Source organism: Pseudopodoces humilis, chromosome 4, assembly GCF_049639895.1.
Source record: "Pseudopodoces humilis isolate 2021_Gansu_Grassland_sample_001 chromosome 4, ASM4963989v1, whole genome shotgun sequence".
In the NCBI taxonomy this organism is placed as follows: domain Eukaryota; kingdom Metazoa; phylum Chordata; class Aves; order Passeriformes; family Paridae; genus Pseudopodoces; species Pseudopodoces humilis.
Window position 1 is genome coordinate 27,487,961 of NC_142203.1, and position 23,619 is coordinate 27,511,579.

At 38.3% G+C, this 23,619-nt stretch overlaps 1 protein-coding gene across 4 annotated transcripts in view; it reads left to right on the top strand.

Annotated features, from left to right (window-relative positions):
* The first annotated feature begins 6,898 nt into the window (after positions 1–6,898).
* TEK (TEK receptor tyrosine kinase) overlaps positions 6,899–23,619 on the top strand; it is a 40,832-nt gene continuing 24,111 nt past the window's right edge. For 3 of the 4 annotated variants that reach the window (XM_005532652.3, XM_014261191.2, XM_088054340.1), the window contains exons 1-2: positions 6,900–7,133; positions 18,943–19,254. In XM_005532652.3, coding sequence (XP_005532709.1) covers positions 7,082–7,133; positions 18,943–19,254 — 364 coding nt within the window. In that variant the 5' untranslated portion in view covers positions 6,900–7,081. Of the gene's footprint in view, positions 7,134–18,942; positions 19,255–23,619 lie in introns of all 4 variants that reach the window. The other variant, XM_014261190.2, reaches the window with a different exon arrangement.

Below are 23,619 nucleotides of genomic sequence, written 5' to 3' on the forward strand. Positions count from 1 at the left end.
ATTGTTCTTCCATGGGGGCAGGATTGTGAATGTCTGTGGATCTTCATGACATTCTTGGCTACCCGCTTCACCTGTTTAGATCTCTCCAAACAGCACTGCACCCATATGGTGTATCAGCCACTCGTCCCAGCTTTATGTCATCTGCAAACTTCCTGAGGGTGGACGATTGTCATCTGTGAAAACGTGAAACAGCACTGCCCCCATATCCATGGCTGTGGTATTCCACTACTGTTGGCCTCCAGCTGGACTTCAGGCCACTGACCACACAGTGAGCCCCAAGCCTGCTTATCTAACCATACCTCGTCAGCTTATCTGTGTGGATTTAATGGAAGACTCTGGTAAACACCTTGCTTATGTTGAGACAGACAACATACACACCTCTCCCCTTGCACACTGAGTTAGTTGCCTCATTGTGGATGGCTATCAGGTTGGTTAAGCATAATTTCTGCTGAATAAATCTGCTCTCTGCTGATGATCAACTTCACATCCTTTATGTGTCTGGAAATCATATCCAGACTTAGTTGCTCCACAGCTTTCTCAGGGATTGAGATGAGGCTGACCAGTCTGTCATTCCCTGGATCACTCTTCTTGCTCTCCTGAATGCAGGAGTGACATATTCTAGCTTTCATCAGAATTTTCTCCCTTAGCACCTTAGAAAAAGATGTACTCAGAAATGACCTTGCAGTACTTTAAGTCAGCTACCTCTCTACGCATGTGGGTGCATCTCAACAAGCTCCATGGAATTATGTGTATGCAGTTTGTTAAAAGTTCCCTTACCTAGTCCCCCTTCAGTAAGATGCCACTGAGGCATTAGAATACCAGGTTTGACAATTACTGACTCCATTTCCCGCTTCAATGGCACACTGTATGAAAAGAAGCATTTCAATTTCAAAGCCTCCAGTCAAAGGGTCTGTTCTTGCCATGTATTTGTGCTTGAGGACAAGCACAGGAATGACTGCTGTTGTTCCCAGCTCACAATGGCATAATCGGGTGCACCAACCTTTTTCCTATATATTTAGGGATATCATCATATCTCCAGGCAAACTGTATTTGTATACCTCTTGTTGGTCTTCCTGTTTCATCTTGCCTTCATTATTTTCATGGTGATTTTAAAAAGCTTGGTTTTCTTTCAAAGAAAGTTTAATTTTTATTTCTCTTAGTGAGCTTAGAAAACAACAATGCAATATTCCTAAGAGCAATTCCAGACAGGCAGAAAAATGAGACTTCTTTCTGCCTAACAACTTCAGTTAATGTCTCTTAGTGCTAGTATGTGCTGTTGCACAATTGTGGGGATGTTTCCAAGGTGAAGTGTTTGTAAGTTCTTACAGTACATTTCTATTTTCCTGCTGGAAGCATTAAACAAAAATACAAGGCATAATGAAGGCCTTATGAACAGGTGCTAGCCATTAGAATGGCTTAGTTTGAGGAGAAAGATTAAAAGCTTACTTTGTAACTGTTATTAAAGTATCTGCTTTGAGTGAGCTCTGGGGAAGCATTTTGTAAATCATCTGGATAGCAGGTGGACCTAGCAATTGGAGTGAAAGTCCTTCAGATTCTGAAGGTGGTCCTAAAATTGGAGCTCGCTTGAACACCTGCATGATGTGAATAGCAGCTGAGCACCAAATGATGCATATCTTTTATGTGCAGAGCAAGGCTCTGAAATTCAGGTCAGTCACTCAGAAGGGAACTGGATTACTCCCAAGCAAAATAGTTGTCATCTTTTTGAGTAAAGAGGAAGGAAGCCTTTAAGCATTCATGGCTACAGAGATGAACTGAATTCAAATCCCAGCTTTGATCAATCATTTATTGGGATTGACAGAATCTTGGAGTTGTGGAAGAAATGTTCTCGCCCTGACTTGTGCTCAACACTTAGAGGTCCTCCTTTCAGGAAGGAGGACTAACTGGACAATATGCCAAATGTGTGTAATGGGAGGAAATATTCCACATTAACAAAAAAAAAAAAAAAAAAAAAAAAAAAGAAAAAAGAGAAGAAGAGCCAGAAATGTAAAATTATACACTTCTGTTTCCTCTTGTAGAGCTCATTCCTTGAAAGCTACATTCATTTAAAGTGACTGAGCTTGACTGACTGAGCACTGGCATCTTTGTATCAGCTCCAAGATTTTTGCTGTGCAGCAGAGGATGGGTTAAGTGCAAGACCTCTGTCTCCAACATACAACTCAAGTTTGTCCACGAATACTTGTAAGGGGGGCTCAGCACCTCTTAAAATTAGGAAGAAAAATAAAATAGTGATTATAGTAGAAATTACCAGTTGCATCAGTGAGTTTAACAGTTGTGCATGAGAGACAAAATTCTAAATAAAGTCTTCAGATTTCCAAGATTCCTGCAAGATTGCTAATCCCAAATTTGGAAGAGGCAGGTGGAAAGCAAATTTATCACTAAGTTGTACTTGTTTAAAATCACCACTAAATCATACAAAAATTGTGATAATAAGTCAGTGGAAAATAGTAGGCCCTGCAAACAGGATATTAAGAGTGAATTTTTGTTACCCTAATGGCTAAGAACACTACTCCTGAGATCTGGTTGACATGACCCATTTCCTGGTCCTTGGAAACAATAGTCAGATCTTCAAAGATCACATGCATTAAGAGGCTTATGAAATTAACCTTTATTTCTCCAGATGGAAAAAATATGAAATTTGCCTTTTTCATGCCCTTTTACTTTAAGCAGTAATAGTATTATTGCTGTGCATCATTTGGGAAGATTTAATATCAATATCTTAAAGATATTTGGATATACAGTTGTTGTCATTAAACATAAATACATAGGCTTATTTGTCCTTCCAAATATATTGTAAAAAATTAAAGTGAAAGTAGTAGAACACAGAAGCAATTTTTTTTTGTCCTGCTGACAACAGACAGGCCAATCTAAAACAAACCTGAAGCATCTTTCAGAGGAATACAAGTGGCTCACAAAGTAGAAGTTTTCAGAGCTTAGATGTTAGACAAATGGCCTAATGTCCTTCACAATGACTTTACTGAAACAGAAGCTCTAAAGTACTCCTGTGTTTTTTCATCAGCTGAGCTTTCCTTTTGAAAGAAATCTGAGATTCCCATCAAGTCGTGTGTTTAGTTCTATTCAGTAAATTCCCTATCATTTCAGCATCAAGGAAGACAGGAAAGAAACAGCTCACTTTGGCCAAGGCTGTTCTGCAGACTGCTCAGTACTCAGCCATTTTCCAGGCTATGTTATCCAAGAGAAACTCTTTTTAGAAAAGAAAACAAAAATGCTGAACAAAAAAAGTGGATCATAGCTACGTTGCAACCCTGAATTGCCTTCTAAGTGTGCATATACAGGAGAAACAGAAGAAGAAGCATAAAGAAACTGCGCCTTCTCAGAGTGAGGTGCATCAAAAAACACTTTTCTACGTCACCTTAAAATTCCTCAGAACCAACTATTTCAATAGCACCATTCTTCCATACTGTCCTGTCTGTGTTTGCATGACATGTACCCCAGAAACCTTTTCCTCCCTCCTTTACCACTGCCACTGAAGTGGTAGGGGCAGTGCTCATCCTGCACACTTACACCAGCCGCTGCACATGGCCTCTCCCTGGCCTCCTGGCTGCTACCTCTCACTTCCAAGTCATCCCAGATAGATGGCTTAGGGGCTGCAGCTGGCCTCAGTGTCATAGGCCATGTTGCAGAGGAAAACAGGATCTCTTTGAGAAAAGAAGCTTAAACCCCAGCATTTGTGAATCTTTGTTTCATATTAGCTGACTGTGATGAGTAATAATTCCTAAAGTTCCTTTACTGCCTCTTACTAACACATATTAACTTCGTGTCAGGGCCAAAGTAATGGCTTGGTTCCAAAAAATGTAATACAACCAGACACTGCAAGAGGATATGTGATTTCTGCTAACACATCTACCTGACTAAAGAAGTGCAGTAGCATTGTTTCTTTTTCCTTCTCACGTATTTCCATATGGTACAGCATGTATGAATGGGTTGTCCTTGAGACAAGTATGCTGCTTATCTAAAGAGGAAAGCCTGGTGTCAGGAGTTCAGGGTACTTGACATATCATGAAATTAGCCTTCAGCAAAGAGAGTTATGAAAAGCCATGTTTAATGCTAAGGTTTTATTTACATGTTGGAAGACAATTTGTTTCCCTGCTGCAGCTAATTTGAACTTCTGCATGCCATTGTGTTAGGGGTTAAGATGTGGATATGTTTGAATCGGTAGTTAACAATCAACAAAACCGATGTTTCTGAGGGAAACTCTTTTGAAACTTTTGAAGTCTTTCCAAGTACCTTTAGAAAAGACAAGAGTGGGAACTATGGAGCCAAAATACAGCTACATACCTATCTGAGGATGTGGCAAGGATGCTCACTGGACAGTCTGGTAGTCACCAGCCCCACATGCAATAAAAGTTAGAGTAACACAGTACCATATTTTATTCCTTGTGCCATCCTTACTCCTAGCCCAGTTTCTTTTGCTGGCCATATGGTTTTGCCAAAGGCTATTTGGAATTCTTCAGGTCATTAATAGTGAGTGCAGGCTGAGACTCTGTGTCCCTGTTAGCTAAGGACTTGGTGCTGGGGACAGACAATTCTACTGCAGTTCTGTGTCATTCACTAATCAGAGGGTTATAGATCATGCAGTTTTTAGTTCACGGGACACAAAATTAATACAACCTACCTTAAAAAATACATTCTAGTCTCATGAAATATAAGGATGGAGATACAAAAGGTAGACCTAGCAGACACTTCATGTTGAGTGAGAGTAAGCCAAAATATTGAAATCCTTTAAATTCTGCAATAGAAAAAGTTTATCATGTGATTAATTTTGACTTCAGTGGGAGCAGTATTTAAATTGTGGCACTTAAAAGCTTTCCAGATAGAAACAGACCTAAGTTTAAACATATATTACATATAAAGGAGTACTTAATATATTGTTTGCTGAATTATAGATGTTATTCTTTATTTCTTAAAAAAAGAAATTTTGTAATGAAACAGAAATTAAATACACAATCCTGCTCATGCTGGTACCCTAACCAACTTCTGACTTGTGTTAGTATGTAACTCCTCTCTTCTAGCTTCAGCAGGACTTTGTAACCTTCTTGTATTTGTATAATGCTGTATGTTTAGACTGTCTGATCTGTCCTGGAGATAAGTAACTACCTTGTCATCATGGCAGATGAAATTACCAGTAAACACAAGTTGGTTCTTCAAAAAAAGAATGAAGAGCTCACCTGGCCCATTTTTCATACTGCAAAATCAGTATCAGGAGCATTGCTTTGTATTTAGGTGTATGGAGATATGATGCATTTCTCCTCAGTGACCTCTTTACAGCAGGAAAGTGAGATTTAAGTGAAAACTTGAAAAACTTCTCTAAGGTTATAACAGCAATCTGAGGAACCACAGCCTTATCTACCGTTGCTTAACTCCCCTCTCCTTCCTCCCTGCTCCCCATCCCTCAACAAATCAAAAGACATTAAAAAATAATCAAGGATTGGCCAACTTATAAACAGGTTAAATGAATGACGAAACAGAGTTATCCAGTCTCCTCTAGGAAATATGATAGTACTTAGTTATCTGCATAATACAGTATTCTGATATTGGAGGGATCTCTTCTTGCAGGCTTATAAAAGCTAAGATGCATTTGGAAAGGAGTAATCACTGCTGCTTCACACCTAGGAGTAGAAAAAGAGTAGATGCTTTCCAAAATCTAAAATGAACGACATATGTGTAGATTTTTTTTAGTCTTAAACCAAACCACATAAATATCTTATAATCTGCCTCCTTTAAGCATTCGGAAAGGAATTTTAGTAGCGTTTGTACCTCATTCTGTGGTTTTTTGCACCCAAGGGGTATTTTCAGTATAAATTTTCACTTGGTTTGGCTTTCAGTCATATGAAGGGACAGGAGGGACACACGTAAGGAACTCTGGGCTGCTGCCTTCCCATTTGCTACGGTTGTAACTCTTCTCTCCCTGTGGCAATAGATCTTGGGTGTGAAGGACTTCCTCTGTGAAATCTACACTACAAGCAAAGGCTAAAAGGAAATTAAACCAAAGCAGGATAAACCCATGCACCATTTCCAAAATTATGCTGAGCATTCCTTTTTCTGTACTTCCATAAAAGTAATTTTGACTGTTGGCATCTTGGCAGGACTACAGAAATTCCAAATATTATATTGCTAGGGATCATGTTTAGTTAAGTGGTAAATATGATTGCTCTTTGTTTTCAATTCTCTTTATATATTTGAGTGCTGCTTTTCCATTTATTTAATTTTTTCCTGCTTTTCTTTGTATTTTTTCTTTGTGTTTTGTTTTAGCTTCCTAGTTTCAAGACCTCCCTGAGTGATGCAGGCATTTTAATCCTACTGAAGCCATAATAACTCAGTATGAGATTTATTATTGCAACAAGTTTTCAGTCTGTTACCAATTGTCAAATGTAAAGAAAAATGGTTTCCAGTAAAACACATGAACTATGGGAGTAGTTTGCTGGATTGTGAATGGGTTTGGTCTATACTGGATTCAGCTGGCTGCTTTGTTACTGTTTACTTCATATTCTCATCATTGTGTGCAGAAATGCATTGCAGCCAGCAGGTTACATGTGGATTAAATAAGGGAGAACACAATAACGCTCTGAGAAGTTAGCAGACCTGGACTTTAAGAAGGAGATAATACTTTTCACCTACTGTACCTAAGTGGAGGATGTTTTACTTGCACTCTCCCGCCTACTGGAGGATGCCATCATTGTTCCTATTCTGCTGACTGTGAACAACAGCAGTCCCCTGCTTCTCCAGCAGTTCCAGATAATTGTTTTGATGTATTGCTGGATGAACAAGATTTGCACTGCCCTGCAGTCCTGCTGATACAAAAATGCCTTTAAGATCCTGCCTTTCCCATCCTAATCTACAAAGGAAACAGGAAAAAGGAACTTAAACTCCCTGTACTCAGACAGCAATGAGACTGTTCCAGCCTGCGCCAGTGCTCTGATTTCTTGCCTGTGACTTGTAAACAGCGTACCATGCAGGACAAGAGTAACTGCTGAAGGTCTACCCCAGGGAAAGGATACTCCATGAGCGACTCTAAGAACTGGATGGATATACTTTGGGAAGCATGGACCCTCTAGCACACTTAGTTCTCTATGGATTCAGCCTGTTGATTTCAGGTAAACTTTGGCTTTAATAGCTGTAGTGGACCTGTCATTCCTTTCTTTGTTTTTCACACGGTATGCACCTATGCTTTGACTATCTACCCTCCACTCCAGCGTTTACTGATTTAAGTACTCATGTTTGTTTCAGTGAGTCCACTTCTCTGTGCAGAGCTCTTACAGCGAGTGAGGGCAGGGCTAGGGCCAAGCAACTGGGGGTGATTTAAATGCACGTAGCATCCACTGCTGCAGCTTTTAACTGTTGAAGTTGTTTGTTGACACATGTTGCAGCAGGGTTTTTTTTTTCTGTCTAATGGTACTAATTTTCTCATACAGCTGATAACTTTGAAACTGTTGGTGTCTTTCCCTGAGAAATCTGTCCTAAATACAAATTAAATGTCAACTTCTTCTGTGACTTACTTTATGAACTAGCTGTGCACTTGATGTGTGTATTCCAGTATCTGATTTTAGACAAGATTCTGCAAGTGGAATTTAGATGAAAGTTAGTGAACAAAAAAAAGGGAAAAAATATAAGATCAATTAAAAACACTTCAAATACAGTTATATAGTTATCAGCAAATCGTATTAGTTCAGCAGGTCAGAAGTTATCATAAGAGATACTTGTAGAAAGGTATACAGAAATATTATACAAATTCAAATTTAGTTTATACTAATTTCAGCATTAATGTTAGAGATACATTGCTGAACCTATCACATGGAGAGCCCTGAGGAAGACTGTCCTCCTGCCATCAGATTCAAAGTTACTCCACATTTGAGTGTCACTTTTACAATCTCATTTTGATTTTCTAGTCAGTTTCTTCTGTAAAAATCTGTAAAAGAAAAATACAAGTCACATGGTAACCTTAGACTCTTAACTCATCCTTGACCATTGTATTGATATATATATATATATGTTGTAGTCCATCTCACAGTAGAAATGTAATTTGTGTTTTATGTCTAAAATGTGTTTTAGAACTGCAAATTGTCCTGCAAAGAAAACCAGAAAGTAGCAAGAAAAGACAGAAGTCCTCATTTCCATGCACAATTGCTTTGCACAGATCTTCTTGATTAGCAGCATGCTAACAGCTATTAACAATAAAATTGCAAGTTTGAGGTGTTACTTTTGGCATCTATAAAAGGCTAGAGATTAATGCAGACAAAGCACCAAAGTTTTAAATCTGTTGAAATCTTGTTTGGAAATATTCTTATCTAAGCAATTGCTATAATAGGCTGCATATTGTTATTACCAATTATTCTTCTGTGGCTTCTGTTTTTTGATTGTTTAGCTACACATGGATTCAACTTATTTAGTCCTCAGATCACTTACAGCTTTACACTTTTTGAAAATACCTGGTGCTGTAAGCATTATGAATGGAGAAGAAAAGAAAGTCCAGTTCCAACTTTTTTCCTTGTCCCTCCTGTTTCTCTGCATGGTGTGATATACTATTTGACACAGACAAATGTTCTTGTTCATTAAGTCACGAGTACTTCACGAGAAGAAAGAAGTAATTTGCAGAGATTAGCTTTAAAAATGTGGAGAGTACAGACAGCCCAGCACCGATGAGCTGCCAGTCACTGCATTTTCCACACGGGGTGACCAGCGAGGTGTGTGCTACAGTCACACCCATCTCAATAGATCTGTCAGCTTTCCCGCTTTTGTTTGAGAATGATATCATATTTCCTGGGGCGAGCAGTAGAAGACAATGCGAGCCCGCTTTCCTCTAGATACTGCAGGCGGAGTTCAGGAAAGCAGGAATGACATTCCCTGAGCAGGGGAGGGTCTACACTTAGCACAGACACTGAACTGGCTTAACCTTGTCCCTGATGATTGTGGGCTTCTCTGGGTGTGTTGCTGGGTAGGCACAAAATCCACTCCACCCTTTTCCAAGGTATAAACTACTGACTTGGCTCCCATTAGGAGAAATGGCCTTCGAGTTAATGTCTTTTTATTTTTAACAGTAGTACTCCATTAGCAGCTAGAGCTAATAATCCAGTTTAGAAGGTGGCATTCAAAGTATATCCAAATTCTCACTTTTACACTTTCTACATTCCATAGCAAATGTTCAATTAAACTGATGAGTTGAATTTAATCCTGCTGGGATTTTTCAAAGTAGACTGAGTATCACCACATGTTTTTTTTTTTGTTGTTGTTGTTTATGTCCATGACATTTTGGACTAGCAAAATTATGCTGACATCTAACCTGAAGTATGGACTCAAATGCCAAGCTTGTGGCTAGGTTCAGTCTTAAGTTCTGACCAAAGAAGGGCTGCAGATTTACTTATTCCTCTAAAGGCAAGGAATGAGTATCACCACTTGCATGTTGCCTCAGAAATGCCTCAGGCATCCTCAGGTATCCTCAGATGGTCTAGAAATCTGCTTGCAGTTTCTCACAGTGAGCTCTCAGAAATGTTCAAGTGTGAGTCTTATTTTAGCAAGATGATCACCATCAGTAAAGGTGAAAACTAGCAACAATTACAATTATCTTCAAGAACATTTCTTTCACTATTTCTATCAGGAAACAAATATATTGTCAAATGTCTCCATTCTCCAAGACAAAATTTTCTGTGCTACAGTTTTGCTCTGCCAATAATCTTAGATCCAGTGTCTTTCTAAAAATACCGGATTTTTTTTTTTTAGCTGTTGGACCCATATATGGTAAAAGACTCAAAATATTATAATTGCCTAACCAGTGCAGCAGCATTCAATAGCTCTCTATCATCTATGTTGATGGCTGCATTTTCTTTGGGATCAGTATGTGTTGTGAAAAAAATCTAAATTGTCATTATTATGTGACTCATTTTCATATTTGGAAAGTTGAACAGCTTTTAACATACATTACCACTCAAGCACCTTAATAATGCTGTAGGCTTTTGAAAATGAGAAGTCAATATTTTTAGCTGGATTGGAAAGTTCTAACAATTCTGTTTCAAGACTTTTATTTCTCTTTTCAAGCCTCACTTAACCAAAAGAAAACCTGTATTTACCAGTGCCTAATCCATGCCTGTGACAGTGAACAGGAATGTTGTTCTTACCATAATTAGAGGGACTAGGGCTCTGTGAGCATCTTTAAATAGGCTGATGTCAGATCAAAGTGGCACGTGAACTTCAGTGTGTCATATGCCTGAGTGCTGTAGTTTAGAACCTTCCACAAAGAAGTCGAGGAAAACCACTTCTGACCTTTTAATCTCAGGTATTTCATAACTATAACTGTGAGGTTTTAATATCAGGTATTCGTTACATGACCAGACATTACACTTATGCACCTTTCTGACGCCTAAATCATCAAACTACTAGTGTGAATTAGAGGAATTTTAAACAAATTCACTTTTTTTCCCTGAAGTGTATTTGATTTGTGAAACCCTGAAATTGCATCTGCCTGCCACACTGTGCCTGGTTCACACCTCCTGAGGTGCAGCGTAGCTCACAGGAAGTTTGTGTTCCCAAAGGTCATTTCAACAGCTGGGAATAGTCAGGAATGAAAAGGCATTACATCAGGACCAAAGGAATCAGAGCTGAAAGGGTAGAATGAAACCACACTATATTTGTAAATGTTAACATATGCTATTGTTTTAGATACAATTTTCATATGTAGATACATGAACACACTTGTATTATATGGTTTTCATACTTAGTCATAATTAAATGGGTAGATTACTTTTTTGCTGAATTTTCATTTACGGGAAAACTGAAGCTGTAACATTTTGCACAGAGTGTCTGATACCCACAAGATTTTTGGGTATCTTGGAAGGCTTTACTGTACAAGAGACTAGAAGTCATAGATACTGAGGGTCACTGAGCAGCTGTCTCTAGGGCATGGGAGATGCAGTTGGTCCTTCAAGAGCTCACAGTGAGAATTACCTGGGCTGGAAAGTGACTCTGTATCAGTCACATGCATGAATATGCTTGGCCTAGACCCATCCCTTAAACAAACAAAAGAACCTGTTCAGCTCTCTGGGAAGACAAAGAAGTCATGGTGGTATGAAGGGTATTGGGTAGGCACAGGAGTAATGAACCTAAGAAGGATGCACCTGCTACTTGTATGAAACATATTTAATTCCCTGAGCAGTTCCCTTAGTAATGTAAGATCTGTCTGGGAGTGGAGGGATGAAGATCCTAGAGAATCTGAAGTGAAGAACTGCCCTACAAAGACAGTCTCTATCCTGTGCTGGTAGATCATATTTAGGATGCTGTTCCACTGTGGTTTTGGTGGAGGTACAAAGCAAGTAACAACCCATGTATAAAAGAGAGAATTTCCTGTAAGGAGTTTAAAATGCTGCTTTTTTATATTACAGGTTTGGTAGCTGTTCTCCAACTGTTAAACAAGGGTCATATCTTAAAGAAGTTAAAAATCTATCAAAATACTTTTTGTAATTCATCATTTGGAACTATTAACCCCTTTAAGGGTGTAAAGATATTAGGCATTTACTAAGTTCTGACAGGATTTTTGAAAGAAGCATTAACAAATGACATCTCTCTTTTCAAAAATACAAACTTTTTACTTCAAGGCTGGTATTTTTTTTCTTGCCTCCTATTTATTTATTTACTTGCACCGTCAGCCTGACTAATGAAGTGCCTTCGTTAATTTCTCCTTTGGAGTCTAACGAGCCTTCCTTGACAATGCAGTTCCAACGGCACTTCTGATTGTGCTGATGGTTTTCCCTTGTGTTATTTCCTGGCTGTTCATCACAGACACTGGTCAAGGGCCTTGGCCTCCTTAGTCACAAAGTGTGATTAGTACCAGAAACACCTCTCAATTACTTTAGTCAGGAAAATCCGTAAGTGGCAAAATGAAGGTACCCTTCTGTACAGGCAAGAGCATATTAGAATGTGCTCTCCCAGCAGTCAGTGCTCACAGACAGCCAACCTTATGCTTATTTTATGAACTGATAATTGTCTACTGTGTTATTTTACCTGCATTGGCTTGGCACGTGCCCACATACAACAAACAGTAAACTTTTGCAGTAGAAATCTGAGCTTCATAATGCAGCTGACAAGGGCCAGCCTTGTTAAGGACATATTTATTTTGATGTGCACATACACTCTTGTTGATGTGATATCCATATTTTACTGGCTGCAAATCCAACCAGATGCACCTGAACTACAACCTGTCCTACTGGAGCTTTCCCACATTCTTCACCCTTCCTCAGCATTTTCAGCATTACCAGGCATACTGTGAGCTAGTTATTCAAATAGGCATTGCTGCTGATATGTTGTTTTCCTTTTTACTCAGTTGTGGTCAACCAGACCTAAGGAGAAATCATGACAAATCACGTTTTGGTTTCTTGTGTTTTGGTTTCTTTCTTTTGTTCTGGTTACTCACACACACACACACAAAAACCCCAAAAACCCAAAAAGGAAAAAAACCCAAAAAAACTCCACATACTTAGGCACTGCTTTCCCCTGGAAACCCCAACCAAGCTGCAGCACTGCTTCTCTGGCTTTTTCATCTTAAAAGATTGTTTTGACAGGTTGTGGCATACAGAGAATACAAGAAGCCAGTGGCATTTCCTTCAGCTGCACCAGAGGTACCCAAAAGCAGATGAGCAGATACCAAGATAGGCAGCCCTCCTGGCTTTGAAAAGCTATTTTGTTTTTCACACATGTGCTCTGGTCTTACCACTACTCCTAAGTATGATTGTGATAGCCTGTCAGTAATTTTTTCATCTCTTATTAGTTTCACAATATCTTCCCCCCACTTAGAAACAGTGTCCTATTTCTAAGGGCAAGTGGTCTTGACACTGGAATCGTGAAGCATCCCACAGCTGCACAGTAGCATCATGTAAAATACAGCAAGAAAGTTCTTTACATAAACAACACAAAACATTTTATTGGGAAACCTGTTTGTTAGCTCATTTGTCAGATGTTTTCCATGAACATTTCGGTCTTTTTTTCATCCCTGCTGTTCCCATTGTATGGTAAATAATCTTAATATCTTTGGACAATAACAACTTCAGCCTTGTTTTCCTATGGAGGAATGAGCTGTCAACAGAGAATCTGAGTCACTGGGAGAAATTACCTGAGCTGCTGCTATCTTTGCATTCCAAATAAAATTTCCAGGACACTTAAAGATCACTGAGCCCATAAAATGAATACATTTTAAGGGACTTCAAAGCCCCTGAAATTATTTACTTTTTTATAGAATGAACCAAAAATAATATAAGTGTTGAGAGCCTAGAAAAAAAAACCCACAAAAATAGCCAGATTCTGTTTAGTTGTATGTTCTATTCTGCCTATGAAAAATATGCCTAAGCAGTTCATGTTTGGGTTAGTTTCTGACTGACTTTAATATTAAGAAAGGAATGCTTAATTTTTTTCTTTTTGGAAGAGGAGACATGCGGATTTGGTCTCTATTTTATTTATTTCTTCATTTTTAATTTGCATTATTTCCAGCCTGATTATCTTCCACATTGGCTAATTAATTAATTTTAAAAAATCATTGTTTATTCAGTACTTCTCTAAGAATTAATCAAATGCTATACTTCCTCAGTAAAATTGCTTGTACGGTTGCCATTTTTATTCCTAAATAGATTAATTTCATTCTTTTGATCTGGTACATTGTTTCGTACCAAAAAATAAAGCTGGAGAGGGAACAGCTGAATTTATAACAACAAAACAAGACACAATGAGAAATACTGAGGGTTAGGCTATTTAGCAAGCTGGGTTTGTTCTAAATCAAAACCTTACTATTTCAAGCAGAAGGAGTGCTCATTATTGTATTTTAAGAAACTTGCAGGAAGAAGGGTTGGTGACTTCAAAGTTTGGGACATATGTTTTCACCAGTCTCTACATGACTTTTAAATCCTGCAGTGAGTATCATATACAACTGACTGTCATTTTCAGCATAACACCAAAACTAAGCACAGATTCTACTTTCCCCCGCCACTATAGTATTTATATGATTTATATTCCTTTTCCCAGACACTTATTAGCAGGAATGATTTGTATTATTTGTATTATTTATTGTAATAAAATTATTTATTAATTTGTCAAAGCAATAACAGTAATAGAAAAGAAAGAACTACATAGGCATTACATATTGCATCTATTCTCTGGTGAAAAATGGAGTGCAATTCACTGGAATTTTTTGCCCTTTCATTTTCTCTTAAATAATTAGTACTTTAATCTTTCTGCTTACCTCTTACAATAGAACTTCTCCTTCCTCTGTTACACTCCAGATGCCAGGAGGAGGACTTCCTGCTTATAGTCACTTCAAGCAATCAATAATAAAGCTCTGAAAGTGTAAGGAAATAAATACATCAGGTGTGAGATGTCTAAACAATTTCTTTGCTTCTGCTACCAATCAGTATTAACAATTAAAGCTTTTCCTCAGAATTTTGAATTTTCAATAACCCTTGCAAATATGACCTGTGTCCATATTAGATGCATTTTGAAGGACAGTGAGGTATGGTTGTCCTGTGATGGAGCTGACAACTCTGGCTGCTTTCTCTGGAAGAGAAACGTAAGCCATTTTGTTGAAATTTTTTTCCAATTTTTTGGCTTTGCAAAAGCCTCATACTAGGTAGAAAATGCCTAGAATTTTCCCGTGTTTTCCTAGAGACAAAACAAGGGTTAACAGTGGAAATCTGGAAGTGTATGGGCAGAGATTGTCAGAAGAAAAGACAAATCAACACTTTTCTCCTAAAAGTTGCTGTATGTACTCATCTATGGCATCAAACTATCTCAGCTCAAGATAACCACATTTATACAGGAACCCCAGTGTCTAGCACCAATAATGATCTAGAGCAGTGATATTTTAATCTTTATCAGAGATTTGCTTGCTCTTTGAGTAGAACTATGTGTGGGATGTGTTCTAGGGAATTTCTGAGAACTGTTTCTTTCAGCTGATCCTAGCTGAGTTTTGCTGGTACAATGCAGCACAGAAAACATGATGACTGTGCCTGTAGGAAAGAAAGGCATTTTGGTAGGGAATAAGAACATACATGGACTACAGACACAGCGTGGCAAATTTGTTCTCAGTTTAGCACAATTCCCCCAGGTGAATATCATGGAATCATACAATAATTTGAGTTGGAAGGGACCTTTTAAAAGCCATCTAGTTCCAGTCTCACTGCTATGGACAGGCACACCTTTGTCCATCTAGCCTGGCCTTGAACACCTCCAAGGATGAAGCATCCACAACTTCTCTGAGTAATATATTCCAGTGGTTGTCCTACCTCACTGTAAAAAATTCCTTTCTTATATCTAATCTAAATTGACCCTCCTGTTGTTTCAAGCCATTAGGCCTTATTCTATCACTCCCTTTGACAAAAATCCATTTCCAGTTTTGTTGTAGCCCCTTTAGGATCTGGAAGGTGCTATAATGTCTCCCTGGAGTCATCTCTTCTTCATGCTGAACAATCCCAACTTTCACAGGTTTTCCTCATAGGAGAGGTGCTCCAACACTCCATCATCTGCATAGCCTCTTCTGGACCCATTTCTACAGGTCCATGACCTTCCTGTGCTGGGACCCCAGAGCTGGATACAGTGTTCCAGAACAGAGCAGAGGGGCAAAATCCCCTCCCTTGCCCTGCTGGCCATACTGCTTTGGATGCAGCACAGGATACAATTAGCTCTCTGGGCTGCAGAAATCTGTACTAGAAAAGCTGTGAAAGATACAGCTGAGTATCACCCAGCAAGGGAGAGGACAGTCCCATAATTTGGAGTGGGCCAACAGCAGCTGCAAATGTTCCCCTCCATTCATTTTGCTGTCTGGGCTATAGTCAGTGTGCTGGTGTTTAAACTTGTTTAGAGGATGCCATTTTCACTGTGCTGAAAAGACTCAAAGTACAGCATCACTGTGAGCAATATGTCATAAATACTTGGCAATGGGTCTTCCTTGCATGGTATTTCCCATTTACAGCATTAGCCTTCTGCAAGCGCTTTCTCTTCTCAAAATCTATTTGCACACACAGCAAATTGCCTTCCTGATAAGGTCTATTCTTCAAGGACCAGGGCAGGAGTGAAAAGATTTTTTGATGGCAGCACAGAGGATTGTCCCTGCTGCCAAGATAGGCTGCTTCCTGTCTCTACTCTTTGTGCTTCTCTCAGAGCTAAATTCTGTTTTCCTTATTTGGTTCTTACATACTCAAAGTCTTCATTAACATCTAGAATATAATCTACCTAAATTTTGCCAAACTAGGTAAGTTCCTTTCTAGCAAGAAGAGTTTGTTTGTTTGAAATTGCATTACCATTAAGAGATGCTGTAGGAATTCCCACCCAGTGGAGTCAGAAAAAGCATTGCTATCACCTCCAAGGCCTCAGATTGCTAAGATGCCTTTTTTTTTCTTTTTCTTTTTAAAATTATATCTAAAGCACGGCTTTTCTTAGTACAAAACTTGCACTATTTTAATTTCTTCTTCCAGTATATTCCAGCTCTGAAACCTTAGCTGCAAAGTCATGCTTGACATATAATTCCATACTTAGAGATATAAATTTGATATAATAGATATACTAGATATAAATTCCATTTAGAGGCAGAAAAAAAATCTATGTTTTTCTGGGAAGAAACTCCATCTCTCACTGAGGTATCTGGGCTACTCTGAAGTGTTTAATATGACAAAAATCCACCTATCTTTAGACAATGAATCAGAATGCTATCCATTCACTGAGGGCTAGTTTTTGATTCACCCAGAATATTCTCAAATTTAAATTAGCAATACGTCAACATATTCCACACCTTTATTGCCTTAATTTTTTTATTACGTAGGAGAAACCATGCAGCAAATGCCCTGGATCTGGTAGAATGTTGCTTTGCATATAGATCAAAGGCATATGAAAGCTGGTCCTCAAAATTCAAACTTCTCCTACTGCTTTTTCTCAGAGTATTAGAAGGTTGAGATACAGGGAGGAAAGAGGTGTTATTTTCACCTTTCAATCTTTGGTGGAAATCAGAGGAACAGAGAAATGCTAGGGAAAATGGAATTGGAGCCCTGTATGAAGAGCTGTCCTCTGAAGGACACCAGCCCCTTGGGCCTACATCTTTGTATTGGAAAGGCAGTTGCAGATCTGTGCCCCGTGGATTCCAGGCAGAAATATCAAAATATTTCACTTCTACTCTCTAGCACTGGGCCTGACCTCAATGCAGAAAATCATGTCAAGTCACAGAATTTGAATTTGATTCTGAGTACCACAAAAGTTTGCAGAAACCAGGATCTTGCAGTTTGTGATTTTAAGAATATCTCTACCTGTGATCCTTGCTGGTCTAAACTGAAGCTCACTGATCTCAGTGCTGGTGACTGTTGAACTACATCTGCCTTTGGCGAATGCATCAGATCTATACTAAAAGCACAAATGTTCCTCATATAAAACTAAGAGCCTTGAGACAAATGCCCCGTAAAATGAATGTGTGAGTTGACCTCATTTCTATCACATACCTCTTTAACTTTGTTCAAATGCTGCACATTTGCATTGTGCAGCAGGATGAACTGACTTTGCTGACCTGCACGTTTATGCAATATTTACTTTAATGTTCGTTGCAACCTTTCCAGAAGGTTTCGTTTCTCCATTATGTAACTGCAAGTTATCTGAGCTGGCGCATGAAAGGGTGGTGGCTGTGGAAGACTGGTTGGGTGTGGTGAGTGTCAATGTGCTGTCAAGATACTTCAGTCCCCAGAGTGGTTGCTTGCACTAAAAGCAGAGGAGGACCTCCTCCCTTGGCCCAGACTACTGCAGAGACACACGCAAAGACTGCAGTCAGCACTAAGACCTTTTGACCTTCCTTATCTAAGACTATACCCCTTCCTTCCCATCAGAGAACATTTGGAAGCTGACCGCCACTAAATATTAGGCCTCTCTATGTAAATACAAAATATACTTGTATCCAAATCAGGAAAACAGACGTGATGAATAAAAGAAATCAAGTATTCTTCCTGTTTCAGCTGGAAAAAATGTTAGTGTTTCCCTTCTCCTTACCCTGAACTTAAAAAATAAAGGGAAACGCCTATTATTTGCCAATTGTTCATTATAGGAGATCTGAGTTTCCCTCCAGCTATGCACATTTGAGCAACTAAAATTGTGGCGCTCTGCTAGAGGATATTTTAATTAGACTTGTATCTTTTTCAAAGAAACTTTCCCCTCTTATGTGTTTCACTCAGTGCTATTGATCAAAAGAAGCAATTATGAGTGATTTAAACCTTACCTCACTTAACTAGTGGTGCCAACTTGCTCTTTGTTTTTGCATAAGTTGCTTTGTGCCATGGGTCTTGCTAGCGTCTGTTAAGGCTTCAAATATTTAATGTAATTGACTACGAAATCATTAGTCCAAATTTATAAAACAAATACCCCAAAAATGAAAAAAATACCCCAAGTGTTCAAAGTACTACTAGCTCCTACAAATTAAAGTCATAACTGCTATACATCAGTTCATACCTACTAAATCTGAGTAAAGGACATTGAGGAAGCACTATTAAATTGACAACCTTATCATCCACCAATTCTGTTACCAGGAAAGCACCATACTTGAAGCATGTATGTGCATGTCTAACTATGTACAGATCTATCTGTTTTGGCAACCTTCGGTTTTCCTTGGGCTTCTATGACAGCTCTTGAAAAAAATTCAACACGTTTGCAAGATTTGCTGCCTTTTCTGAGAAGAGCAAATTACATCTGTTTGTGTCATAAAAAATAAATCCTCAAGTCATTGTAACAGAATACTTAATCTGTGTTCATCCAGTTTTGCACAAAAGCTGTGCACAGCACCAGGCAGAGAAGCCCTGAGCAGTGGCTGACACAGCTTACCTGGTGATTTGATTGGCCACATCAAATTCTGCATTAACTTTTCTTCATTCTTCTTTTCTTTTCTTTTCTTTTTTTTTTTTTTTTTATTAGGTAAAGTAGAAGCGGCACTAGACCTCATACTGATCAATTCCTTCCCTCTGGTGGGCAACTCTGAGACATCACTTATATGTGTCACTTCCAAATGGCGTGCCCATGAGTCTATCACAATAGGCCGGGACCAGGAGGATGTGGCAAACCAGCACCGAGAACCACTGGAAGTTAATGAAGATTCCAAGAGAGCAGCAGCCAAAACAGTGGTGTGGAAGAGGGAACAGGCCAGTGAAACTATTGGAGCATATTACTGTGAAGGGAAACTCAAGGATGAGGTGACAAGGATACACACCATGAAGATGCCACTGGGAGGTAGAGTATAGTGGTCACATCTGAATTTGCCATGGCACTACTTGCAGACTGACAGCTATCCCTGGTTGATACAAGTGGGCACAAACATGGCCCCAGACCAGGCAAGGCAGTCCTGAGTCAATAAAACTCGTCTTGGTTCAAGGCCTTTTTTTTTTTTTTTCTACAATGCAGAGAAACTGGTTGGTACTAGGTGCTAGTCATTTCCTTGTGGAAGTTAGGCAGACATCTGTAAGTATTCTGCCTGCATCTGGCTACTGGCAGGAACACAGAGTTAGTCGGCAATTAAGGTGGCCTCACTGACCCCACAGAATAACATAAATGACAACTCTTGCACTGGGTTTCTCACATCCCAGACACTTGATTTCAAACAGGCTTTCATTTTAAAAGTTTGATAGGTCTGAGATGTAGACAGCTAAACATCACTATCTTATTTTTCTTAAGTAAATGGGCAACCTGAGCCTAGAAAATAACTGCCTTGCCTAAGGTTTAGTAAAACTACAGATCAGCAATGCTGGATCTGCACAGTCTGTGTCAGTGTGGAAAAAGAAAAAAAGGGGGGTGTCTCTCAGAACTGGAAAGGAAATCCAAAGGAGTTTTCCAAAATCTGAGAAGACTGTTTACAAAAATCCACTACAGGTTTCGTTATTAATTTGATTTTGGTTTTAGGCTATACACAGTAGTAAAAGCAGATATGGCAGGAATATAGTGGGACAAACAGGTGAGATTTCCAGGGGCCATTAAACTGCATTTCTGTATGTTCAAAAAATTTTCCTTGTTCCTGGACTTCATTTGATTTCTGGAACAAGTTCCAAAGCAGAAATCACCATCAGCCACAGACAGGCACAATAAATTTTGCATAATTTTCTGCAGCAAATCACATTTTCAAAATTGAAGATGATTTGTAATATATTTTACTGTACTGTTAATGTTTTGTGCCATGGTAACTGGTCTGTAAGGAGACTTGACAACTTTAATCTTTCTTTATAAGATATTAGTTAGAGGAATTTTTGTTGTTGGTATCTCCTGAAATTACATAACGAATTAATAAAAGGAGATATTTTCATTTGTAAGAACTGCAGATAGTGTCTATTATTTCTTTGAACATGGGTAGGTTGGAAGTAAGCTGAGTAGGATAAATACATTTTACTTCGGTTTATGTTTTCTGTGTCCAAATGTGGTCTTTGAAGGGTTGGATTGGTCACCAAGAAAGCTCTGCAGATGCATACTGACAACTCCATTGTTTTAAAGTAGGCTGCAGTGAGGAGGAGATAAGATAATAGTCCCTGGAATGTCAATATGACCCTGCCTGTGGCAGTCTGCCAGCAAGCTGAGCACATTTCTAGCTGTTCTGTTGTAGAGCAACATACATGGGTGGAAAAATGTCTTCTGAATCGATCAGTTCTTTCCACTTGGCATCTGTGGACCTAGGAGCAGAGGATTTTAAGTAATCAAACTTTGAAGGCTTCTTGTTGTGACAGATATTGTTCTAACAGAAGTAGTATTCACACCAGCAGTTGGTAGGTTTCTTTGATTAATGTCTGTGTTTGAATCCCTTTCTCTGATTTTCTCTGTAAACGTTTTCACTAATAAAATTCAAACTAGCAATTCCTCAGTGAAAGCACATAATCTAATCAGAATAAATGGTGAGAAAGAGGTGCATCAGAAATTCTCCTATCTGAGAAAGGAGAATTTCTAGGAGAAAGAGATTAAGGAAAGATTGTGAGGTTTGGCAAAGCATATGTATCTGGAAAGCAGACCTTTTTCCTACTTTATGGTTGTTGTCTTCATAATTTTTAAAGGCAGAATATGTTTTCAACAGCAAAAATTGAGTTGAAATGTGCAGTGATCCATTAGGGACACCAAAGTCAAGGGAAGAAGCAGCACTTCTAGAAACCCAGCCAATGTTTTGGATCCTCCTGGCAAGAAGCTGGTGAAACACCATCATTTTAATCATTTGGGTAGCCCCACTGACTTAGTGGGAGCTGCCATCTGCCTGATTATATTCCTATTATCAAATATGAACATACAGTGAAGAATTTTGCTGTGTAGTACGGAAAGATAACAGGTTCATTTTTCTGATTTATTTTACCATCTGCTATTCTGAAAGTAACAAGCCCATTTTCCTGAATTCTTTATGCTGAATTATTATAGTAATACATGTAATATTCATACATGCAGTGACAGGGAACAGTTTATGCTTCATCTTCTTATGGGGAGTGATCCTTATACCGTATAAATACACATCTCTAGAATAAAACACCACAGAGTGTTCTCCTTCTAGTCAAATACAATTAATTCACTTTCTCTACACAATAAACGTTTGTTTTCATACATGTGATTGAGTTTTCCCCACAGAAATACAACCATAGAGCTGTCAAAGGGACAATAATGGAAATGCTAGAAGTAGAGCTTATGGCACTTGTCCTGCAGCTCAGTTCATTATGTCTCTATAAGGAATTGGCACACTCAAGATGTGAAATCATGTCATACAAGTCACAATCTAAAAATATGCTGGAAGTGAGCCCAACAGGGAGTGTGCATTCCTTTCCATTGCAACAATACTCTGTAGAAAAATCTTGTGGTTTAGCCTAACATGCAAAGAAAAGTAAATGGGAATACAAAAGTTTAATATCTTACTAAAACAATTAGTATTGTCTCACTAAATTTGGTCCAAAAAGCACTGCAACTAAACCCCTTAGGATCACTTGTAGCTAACCATTAATTTTTTGCAAAAGATGTTGAATTTTTTTTTTTTCTCAAATAGATAATGATTTTTCAGTACACATTTGTTACTAATATATAACTTCTAACTTGGGAACTGCTTGCAGTTTTTGTTGCCTGTTTCTAATGAAATCTCATCATTCTATATTAGAATTCTCTGTTTCTCTAAGATGCAAGTGTAGATACCAGTGTTTAGGTAAAATGACAATGCATGCACTTAATGTGAAGCAGGAAGACTCCTGCTGAAATCAATTGTATATAACTTACAAAGAAATGAAAACATGTGGCAGAGCCTCAGAGCATAACCACTAGAACAGTGGTAGTACAGGGGATGGAAATTCCATTCTGCAAAGAATTGTGAATTTTCAATAGTTATCTTGTTTCCAACCATAAATAAAACATTAAAATGTCAAAATTTTCAAGGAAAAAATATCCTAGGAGAGAAGTTGGCTTGGATTGATAAAAATATCTTCATTCTTGCTCAGATTTTCTTTCTTTAATTTTACCTCATGTAATACAAACATTTTATTTTTGATCTAAATTCTATCTTGCAATGAAAATATCAAAATATTCTTTCTTTTATTGCAAGAATATTATCCTTTTTTACTTCCTCGGATTTTGCAAAATAATGTTGTGGAGGTACTGACAGAATATCAGCCTCGTACAAAATTTGATATAACATCTGTTCGCACATTTTTAACATCTCAGTTACATATAAAATATGACAGAAAATTACTTGATTTTTTTTTCTCTGCTTTCTGATCCTATCTCTGTGTATTTCTTTCCCATTAACTTTTAGCCAGCCACAAGCTCCAAGTTTGTTTTTTTCTCCAACTGTTGGTATGGACCAAAGGATATTTTGTCAACAGTTTTATAATAATAAAATATGAACCAAGAAAGGAGGCATGATTCTGGATAAAAGGCAATTTTTTATGAATCACTTGTCGAACAGTTTATATTAACTTGTATATATGTTCCTTAAAAAAAAATATTTGCTGTGAAATAAATGTTACTGTAATAGAAATGGAACCTCTGCAAATGCAGAGCTGTCTAGGAGCATGGATGGAATCTTCAAGGTTTCCTTTCAGCTGAAGCTCAGGTGGGTCTTATGTCAGAAATGTCCACTTGCTGGGGAGGCAGGTGGCAGCAGAGGGAAAAACAAAAATGGATGGACTCACATGGAGGAACTTGCAATAAGAGGAGCCCTTAAGGCTAAAAAATTACAAATCTAGAAAGAGCAAAGGGATTGGTTTAAATCAATATGTTGCTCCCTTGAGCGGTCTAAAAGGGGGGAACATACAGAGGTATCAAATTATCCTCCAGGTAAGGAGCTGAATAGTTAGGAAATCAAATTTGGCTAATTTTAGAAAAGGGTTTTTTTTCCCATATAATCTATAAACGACTGTATGGCATAAACCTTCTGAGGTAAAAGTGGAGAACCCGAATTTTTCCTCAAAACACTTCACAACTTTTCCTTTGAATTTTCCAAGTAAATGAAAGGAAGCATCCTTAACTTCTAACTTGTTTTAAAATAATCGGTGATTAAAATTACCATTTCTCTAATTTCAGAAAGAGCTATTTCTTGAGTTTTTTTCTGTCCTTTCCCCAATTATATTCTTAAGATATTTTTCCACTAGTATGGAT